The following is a 9,637-nucleotide window of genomic DNA, read 5'->3' on the forward strand; positions in this document are numbered from 1 at the left end:
TTCCAACCTCCTTCAGTGCAGTGTCAGCAAAGCGAGAGCTGGACCATGGACTGCGTGTGCCAGACTTCTCTTTCTAGGACTTCCAGGAACTTTACAAACATTCATTGCATCTGACAACATCCTGTAGGTAGTGAGTGTGATACGATTCTCCCCGTTCTGCAGAAAAAAAGTTGAATGACTTGTCCCCAGTCCTGTGGCAGAATGCCCCACTGCCTCGGGGCACTGTGACTGTGGATTTGCTGGTTCCCAGTTCCAGATGCACCACTTATGGGAGTCCAGCTGGTCCCTGCCAGAGCCAGTGCACAGCTGTGATTTTCCAGTTGTTCAATGCAAAGGGAAAAAAAAAAATGGTAGTTATTCCTATTGCTTGTAAAATTGTGAGGGATTGGAGAATCAAGGTGGATGGTTAGTGTTTGCAGAGGAAGGATCTTCCTGGTTTGTAGGGAGAGCTCAAGGGCTGGGGGTGCTGTCAGCCAAGGCAGAGGCACAGCCCTCCCGATTGCCCAGCAATGCTATTAGTCCCGGGCTTTCATGAGCATTGCCAATAACCATGTGTGCGCACATTTAAAAATAAAAATGATATCATTATAACTTCAAGCAGGAGTTGGCACAGTAGGGATAGATAAAAATGAGCTCTGAAATGAACAATGAGGTAAATATTCATCAAGAAACACAGGATGAAACCATGGGACTCCCATTAAAGCTAATGGGAGTTATGGTGTTAAATCACATTTAATTTTTACCCCCAATGTGTTTAAACAGAGAACAGACAGAGCAACGTATGCTACAAATGTCACCTAATGCAGATACGATATGGTACATTAAGAGAATGGGTCATCTCTGGGCAAACATCCATCCTCCTGGGCCAGCGATGGAATACACAGTCATATAATTGATTTACCCTACCAGTCTGGAGAGGGAGCAGCAAAGCTGGTGCCTGTGGCTGTGCAGCCCCCCAACTCCTCGTCCAGCCCATCCAAGCAGGTGCAGACATCCCTGTGCACAGCTCTGATGCACGCTTTCTGCCCTTTCTTGGATGTGGGGTCCCAGCAGCGAAATGTTTGAGGCTGTCCCCTTCACCATGCACGTTTGTTGTGAATGTGGGCACCTGCAATTGCACACCTTGAAAAAGGAGTGGCTTTCATCAGTTCCCAACACGTTTTCTACAGCAGGGCTTGCAGGCATGCTTATGTGCCTATGCACTGATGCTCTGCAGGCTTCACCACCCCATGGAAGATCAGTTCCTAACTTTAAGAATGAGGGCACGGGAAAAGTTTGCACCACAGGTCCCAGAGACGATAAAACACAGGACTTCTTTTTGCTTCCCTTGCTTAAATCCAGTCCTAAAATATGATTTAAGCAGTTGAAAATCCTATTGACTGAAATTAACATCAGCTGAAGGACGTTTGATTTAAGAGATCCCTCTTTTCATTCGCAGATACATTATCCCTTTTTAAATTACGGGTTTTATTACAAAAGCTTATTTTTACATTCATTGTAATTCTAATTGACTTTTTTTTTTTTTATCTTCAAGAGCTGCAAAGCACTGTATCAGTGATGAAAAATGTAATTTGCGATGAACGGAGTTTTTCAGCTACATCCTTCTAGTGTTTTGCCGCCTTTGTATCTATTTTATATCGTGACCTCTGAACAAAAGCCTGCAAAAAGGCAGATAGGACTTTTTTTTGTGCTATTTGTCCATTTTAGAGTCAGCAGGTCAAAGTTTGATGGCTTTAAAAGAAAGGAGCAGCAAGGGGACAGATCTGAGGTTGCTCAGGTGAAGGAAGTTTCTGCCTTTACCTTTGCTCAAAGGTTTTTTCTTCTTCCTAATACCTGATGTATTAGCTGCACGAATAACACATTTAGGAGAAGAGCAATGCAATAAAAAATTGTGAAGGGTGAAGACAATAGATTTCAAGAAAAACTACATGCAGAGTGAAAATGGGTCTAACAGCAGTAATAGCACTTCCCATTCTGCAGAGTGAATAAAAGGAAGGAGAGTGCACTACATCCGCTATTGACACTTTGAAGGTCTTGGTTTTTTTCAAGGTAGCTGTAAAGGCGTTAATGGCACAGTTTTTTCCACAAGTGCATGAAAAAGTAGCATTTGAAAAAAATAAAGGGAAAAAAAAAACTGGTAACCATTATAATATTGTCTTTGTGGACTAGGCAGGTATCTTGTTGTGAGAGACTTGAAAAGGAAAGACGAGAAAAGGACTTCAGTAGTCTGCTAAATAGCTGAGGTTTTATATTGCAGATAAGAGTTACATTTTCTTCCCTTTTTCTTTTTTGTCTCCTGAATAGATCTAGGATAAGCATTAAAGAAATGCTGAACTATCTGAAAACAATTCTGTTAGCTAGCAGGCAAGGATGGCAGCCAGTTGGCACACAATGGCGGTAATTAGCTGTCCAGTCCTCTTCTGCTCTCTTCAGTGAATTCCTGTCGGGTATAAACGCTTTGGTGCTGGGAGGAAAAACTCAGATCCACCTAAACCACCTCCCCCTGTGGTGGGGGCTGCCAGCTGGGCTGCCCGCCTGAGCCCCCACGGTCCAGGAGGCCTCGAGCTGCTCCTCTCTGCTTGCCCTACGTGCTCCAGGAGGAGGCAAGGGGAAATAAAATAGGGGATGGTGGGAAACAGCAGCTGCTTGTTCTCCTCATGCAGCTAACAGCACAGTGATGGTCTGGGATCTTCCATCCTACTTGGGTTTCCTTGTGTTGGCAGCATTGATTTGGCATGGTTGAGGTTAACCCTGGTGAGATAAAGCCAAGCCACCCATTCCCAGCTACACTGTCTGTCTGTCTCTCCCTTCTCCTGCTGATTTCAAGCACCACAGCTCACATGGGGAACAGAGGGGAAAGCAGACACCAGGAGGTGTAGCTGCAGTTTTTGTTGCATTTCTCACAGCTACTGAGGATGAGGATGAAAGCTAGCAACTCAATAAGTTCTTGGAGAAGACAAGGTCTGGTTGCTTTGCATTAGTGGAATATAAAGTTCCCAAAGCAACTTACATAGAGGAGGTCTTATGGAGCCCACAGCCTGTGGGCTGTGGCCATCTGAAGAAGGTGGTTATGGAGCACGGAGCCAGCTCCCTTTGGGTAAAGCTGTTAAAGCTGAGAAAACTTTCTCAAAATGCAAGTGTTCATTTCTCTCTGTTACTGTACTGAGAGATTAGCCAGGGCCTGGCATGCAAATGCTGATGGCTGAAGAGGTTTGCTGTGTGATAACCAGATTTGCTCTCCCTTCTGCAAAGCTGAAAGGGTTTCCCGTGATCTTAGATCTGCTTTGCAAGTCGATGGTAAAATGCATATGCTCATGCCTGGCTAATATGATTTTAGAAGTTTAGAAAGCCACCCTCACTGACCAAAGAAGAATATGAGCGAGTATAAATCAAATTACACAACCCAGCATTACCCAGTCTCCCCAAATCAGTCTTCCTTAGCAAACTACAGACAGCTCAGCAGGATGACTGCCAAGGCCAGGGCTTACAACCCGAGCTGACATCAGTGTGCATGCTGGAAAGACCACCACTAGTGCAAAGGTGCTGTTCATTTGCCTGTCCCTGTTTGCTTCTCAGCAGCTCTGCAACTCTCTTTCCTTTGTTTTTATTTTATGCTTCTTGTAGAAAACTCAGGATTTAGATCAAATGTCTTCAGAAAGCTGCTGTTTTCACACTTGCCGTTTTCTTTTCCTTTGATTGTGTGTTTTACTTCTGATAAACATCAGCTCAATCAGCATTCGTGATGGAGCTTAAAGAACTGTTTGGAGGAGGCCTGTCACAGCATTTACAGCTCTCACTGATCTCTTCCTTATAAATTAGAACATGCAAGAGGATAACATTTTTTTCCTCTTACTAGCAGTCAGTGAAGTTTCTTCCCCAAACTCATCGTGGTGTGCAATCTACTGTAAGTTGCAACATATGCAGTTCATTCAACATTTGTTCAGCACACACTGACATGTGCAGAGGATTCTTGCATGGGAAATTATTCAAAACATCATTAGCCTTTAACATTAGTGTATGCTTTGTCTTCATGAAATGGGGCTGCTACTCCAAGACAGGTATTTATTCCCTCACCTGGTGGCTGCATAAACCCAGGGGACGTGCCTCTCAACTAGCAGCCAGCCTCTTCCACAGCAGAAGAGCACAGGCGAGGTGTTAGGAGGTGCCACCACGCTCTGACCCATGCAGCCTGGGACATCCTGGCTCACCCAGCTCCTTCACTCTTACAGCCATGGTGCTGCTCTTCGTGGTGTGGATGAAACGCCGGGAGAAGGAGCGCCACACCAAGCAGCTCCTGATCGACCCCGAGGATGACGTGAGAGACAACATCCTGAAGTATGATGAAGAGGGAGGTGGAGAAGAAGATCAGGTGAGAAGGTCTTGGCCAGAGTAACTGTGCAATCTCTACTCTCAAAAAAAGGCAGAAACCACATCGTTTTCACTAGTGTATTTGCAAAGGACTGTATCCCCTCTTGTTTATGCCCGGGCAGCCTTATTGGCTTCCCCAGTGTGGCATGGGCATTGATGAGAGCCACCCTAGGTCTAGGGCTTTCACCATGTTTCTGGAACATGCTCCTGTGTAAGCAGGACCATGCCAGGAGCATGGTACCACATGGATTTTGCTATCCCCAGCCCAGCTTCCTGGGGAGGGGTTATAAATCAATCCACAGACACTCATGTTCAAGCAATATTTCTGCTGTTTTGGTCATTAACGGCATGTATTTTCCCATACCTCTTCAGAGATCTCAGGAAAACCAACTACTGGCTACCGCCCGTCCCAGCCCTGTGGCTGGAGGCACCTGCCTTGGTGTGCTTGAGCATAAAGCTTTTTTGACTTCCCCTGTATTTTCTTAATTGTCCCTGGTGTGCCTTTAATTTATTTTAATTTCTGGACATGGTTTGTGAGAAATGTCTAAATACATTTGGGGATTTTCTTTCTCACCACAGAGCTTATAATGGCAAAGCTTTGCTGGGGGACAGAGCCCTCAGCCACGTCTGCCCGAACGCGTCAGCTCTTCTGCGGCGGCTTCTTTTTACAGACAGCGCTGCTGATGTGGCATGTAGACATCCCTGGCCTGCACTCTGGGGATGTGCTGTCCCTCTGCTAAGGATGTATTTCCTTGGCTAAAATTCCAAAGTTTGGCCTCTTGTGTTTAGGTCACTGGTTTTTTATTTTATTCCCACCTAACATAAGAGCCCAGGACACTCTCAAATATTTTGTTCATGCAAATGATGTCTCTGCATCATGTCACAGCTTCATTTTTTCTTGCTGAAATGGACCACGTAGTAGTCAGGGCTGGTGTCCAGGAGTCCTGAGGTCAGTGGCTGGCACTGACCAAGACACTACAGCACGTCTTGCCCTGGAGGTCCCCCAGCACCCAAAAGCAAGAGAGGGAGCACAGTGAGAGCCCCACAGGGATCCGAGGCAGGGACTTCACCCAAAATTTGTAAAGTTCTTATTCAACAGAAAAATCCTTGCAATTAGCATTTCTTTTTTCTTGTCACTGACAAGATATTTATAAATATTGCTCCTGGAGATTCAATCATCCCCATCTGAGCACAAGAACAGTTTTACCAGTAGAACAAAGTACTGTTATAAACATTCAAACTCACTGAAGTATCTGGTTTCAGGCAACTACACTGTAAGCTTAAATATTTTAGAAAGGATTCGTTAAAAATAACAGCAGAGGAAAAGCAGCAAAACACCATTACCTACATGAATACATTTTTAATGGAATATTACCTGGTTCTCATTCCCTGATAGAAACCTATTCTGCTGGGATTTTTCACAAGCAGAAAGAACATAATTACTTTAAAAGGCCTACATGCATAAATGCAGTACACATTTTAATGTTTTTACTTCTGTACAAATGTAATTGCAATAATATGTCTACCAACACCATGTATTTACATTATATTATGTATTTCATCCAAAATTTATGCACATATCTAGGCACATGCAAACCAAAGCTAATTTTTTATCCCAAAGATTTGGACACTGTGTTAAATATTCAAAAGGTATTTAAATATTTGATTTAACTTATGTTTTAAGATACAGTCTTATGAAGTCAATTTTATGAGCTACTCAGAGGTCAGGTTCATCTGTAATTTAGATGGAGGTGCTACATACCCAGGAACAAGATTTGGCATCGAACTTGAGCTGAGAAAAGATTAGCCTCCTCAACTTCTTTGTATGTTGATGCGATGTCAGGAGCGTAGGTGATCTGAATGAAAAGCCTTGGTTTCACTTCGTGCCTTTCCATTTGTCACAGGATTATGATTTAAGCCAGCTCCAGCAGCCAGAGACCATGGATCACGTGCTGAACAAGGCACCTGGAGTCAGAAGGGTGGATGAGAGGCCTATTGGTGCTGAACCGCAGTATCCTATAAGACCAGTAATCCCACATCCCGGGGATATTGGTGACTTTATAAATGAGGTATGTTCTTAAGGGTGTCCTGTGTCACATCTTAAAAGCTTGAGCAGCCAGCTAGCATCAGCTGTGTAACATTTTCCTGGCTGTTTTATGGACCAAATGATGCTATTCCTCCCACGAGAAGTCTGATCAGAGCACGGGGAACGATTACGATGAGCAAAGGAAGCAAGACTTGGTCTAAGAAAGGCTCCAAGCCTATAAAAGCCAAAGTGCAAACAAAAACCCCGAGATTTCTGGTTTGTGGATATCAAAAACAGCACACTTTTCAGCATCCAGGCAGTATAACCTGCCCCTGCTCTCCCTTTGATTGCTCTGAGTGTTGCAGTTGCTGTCAGTAAATACACTGCCTGGATGGGGACAGAGGAGGAATTTCCTTGCCATGTGGCCGGACAGCCGGATGGTTTGCCTAAAGCCAGAAGTGCCTTTTGTGGCTCTGGACTTGCAATTATTTCACCAGTCTGTGTCTTCTCTATTTGGTCTCAAACTCAAAGAGTTTGCAGAGCACAGAGATTCATCACAGATCAGAGAGGGTTTCTTTGTTTTACCTTAGATTACTGTTCCTTTATCTACTTGTACAAATATCTATCAATTTAGCATCTCACCTCATTTTTAGTTTTAAAATGAGTGATTGAGTGGTTGCAAGCCAATCAATGCATTATTTCCTCTGAGACAAAAACCACCATCCATTCTGCAAGTCAGAAAAATAAATGTTGTGGCGATTTACTTCTATTATTATATCAATTTCCTGCTGTGCTTTTTCTCATTTTCCTCCCTAAAATGCCTTCTTCCTTTGTTTCCGCCCATCCTTCACACTCACAGTCATGCACATACATGCACTTGGAGGCTCGCTCTCATGCATGCTCCGGCTGCTGTTTGCTGCAGTAAGACGGACTCCATCTCCCCACACTGAGGCTGGAGTTTCTGGACGTGTGAGCACAGACCAGGTTTCTTTATTGCAGGTCTATTCCACGCGGCTTTTCCCGGTGCTGGGCTGCAGCAAAGCAATTCTTTTTCTCCGTATCCCAAGGCCATTTCTGGTGCTGGCCCAGACTGCTGCCCACACCACACTCGCTTAGCACAAGCTGGAGCAGCAATGCTTTTCTGCCTCCCCCGGGACCCCCTGCCCAGTGTTTCACACCCCACATCTCTGCTGGATGCAGAGCAGAGGGCGCGCGTTGTGCCCCCACTTGCTTGGATCCCCAGGAACCACCCTCCTTTAGCTTTGCTGCAGGCATCCCAACCCTCCCAGCACCCTTCCCCAGCACCATCACCATGAAACATGGGCACTAACACCATCTGTTTGCCACCCCAAGGGCCTGCGTGCGGCGGACAACGACCCCACGGCCCCCCCCTACGATTCCCTGCTGGTCTTTGACTACGAGGGCAGCGGCTCCACCGCCGGCTCCGTCAGCTCCCTGAACTCCTCCAGCTCCGGGGACCAGGACTACGATTACCTTAACGACTGGGGCCCCAGGTTCAAGAAACTGGCGGACATGTACGGGGGAGGCGAGGAGGATTGAACTGACCTCACTTATTTAAAAAAAAAAAAAAAAAGAGAGAGAAGAAGAAGAAGAAAATACAAACAATTAAAAACAAACCCACAGACGACAACGTTAACAGAAAGAGCCGATGCAGAAGCAAAGAACTGTACAGATGTGGCAGCTTTTTTAATTAATATCCCCTGCTGACTGTATTGTTATTTTTAGTGGTGATTTAGGAGGTTTATTTTTTTTTCCTTTTTCTTTTCAATTTTTTTTTTTTTTAGAATATTGAGCTGTCTCGCATGAACACTTGTCTCTGCTGCAGGTTTTTTTGTTTTTGTTTTTGGTTTTTTTTTTTAATGTCAGCTGGGATATTGCTCGTTTATCTGCTTTATGACTAAAGAGAGTGAAAGGCACTCTGTCTTAACTTGAATTTCTTAGAACAGAAGCACTGTTTTTAAAATATATATATATATATATTTGAAAGTGCCTTTTGGTGCATGTATCAGATTCCCTTCAATCTCAGGAGTGATGAAAACAAACATACAACCATCCTGGGCAGCACTCCCTGTGACCCTAAGCCAGTTCTAGCTGGGAAGGAGTTAACAAAAAGGAACTGTGGAGATTGTTTCTTTTTTGCCTTTTTTTTTTTTTTTTTTAAGGGGGTGACTCACTCTGGGGTGGAGAGGATGGGGGGCGGGAGGGGGAGATGTTTTGAGTGGAAATCTTAACAGCCATCTTTAAGCCTCAGCAGGTGGTGAACTAGTCATCATGTTGTATATAATTCAGTGTTATCAGATGCAAAATACCGACTAGGGGGCTCTGCTGTAACCTGGTCACACTCAATGTAGCTGCATAGAACTATAGCATTGATAAAGCCTTTGGTTATTGCCACAGAACTCTCCAACAGCCCTTGCCTAAACCCTACAAGTAAATCGTGAAATGACCAAAGGCCCATTTGTTTGTTTTTATGCTATCGGCGTGTTTTGGCTCCCACGAGTGGTGTAAATACCGGCTGGGTTACGTGGTGCTGTCCCACATCTCCGGTGGTGCCGTAGGCACAAAGCCGATGGTCTTTTGCCTCTCGTGCATCACTGCCCCACTGCAGGCTGGGGCACGCGAGGGGCAGAAGCCAGCGCTCAGCACTTTTGCCATCCGTAAGTATGGAGCTAGCCTAGAACGACATTAATGCCTTGGAGCATCAGTAGCCAAAGCTCAACAGCATCATGTAACTCAGCTAATGTGTGTCCTTTATATTCGATGGGTAGGCGCTGCTATCTGTAGTAAATGTTTTTTTTGGAGAAGAAGTGCAACGAGGGCCTGTTAAGTATCTTGTGGTTAATATGCTCGAGCATTGCCAAGCAAGCAAGAGGTTTTGCAGCATCCAGGCATAATTCAACATCAGTATTATAAATGGTAGCATACTACCTAGTTTATATGTAGGGTCAGTTTAACCAATAACAAATAGTTATTAGCTTTTTTTATTACATTTTTCCTTTACTGATTTGGACTAGTGGGTTTCTGTCTAATGTTTGTAAAATGATTTAGACTGCATGGATGTGTAATATAAACCACATTTAATGGATTATGAGCCACTTAATTAATGTGCTATGAAATCTTGGATTACCTGTGTTTTATATTCTGCAGACGATTTTGCAGTGGGTTCGCTAAAAATTGTAAAAGTGCTTAGATATATTTTCATTTAAATCCAAGAATGTGCAC

General features: G+C 44.3%; 1 protein-coding gene across 1 annotated transcript in view; it reads left to right on the forward strand.

Annotated features, from left to right (window-relative positions):
• The window catches only part of CDH4 (cadherin 4), a 453,649-nt gene extending 445,165 nt beyond the window's left edge, over positions 1 to 8,484 (forward strand). The window contains exons 14-16 of the mRNA XM_084296942.1: positions 4,230 to 4,369; positions 6,273 to 6,437; positions 7,748 to 8,484. Of these exons, the coding sequence (XP_084153068.1) occupies positions 4,230 to 4,369; positions 6,273 to 6,437; positions 7,748 to 7,954 (512 nt within the window). The 3' untranslated portion in view covers positions 7,955 to 8,484. The remainder of the gene's footprint in view (positions 1 to 4,229; positions 4,370 to 6,272; positions 6,438 to 7,747) is intronic.
• The last annotated feature ends 1,153 nt before the right edge of the window (positions 8,485 to 9,637 follow it).

The sequence above is a fragment of the Netta rufina genome (assembly GCF_964035555.1).
Source record: "Netta rufina genome assembly, chromosome: 16".
Lineage (NCBI taxonomy): Eukaryota > Metazoa > Chordata > Aves > Anseriformes > Anatidae > Netta > Netta rufina.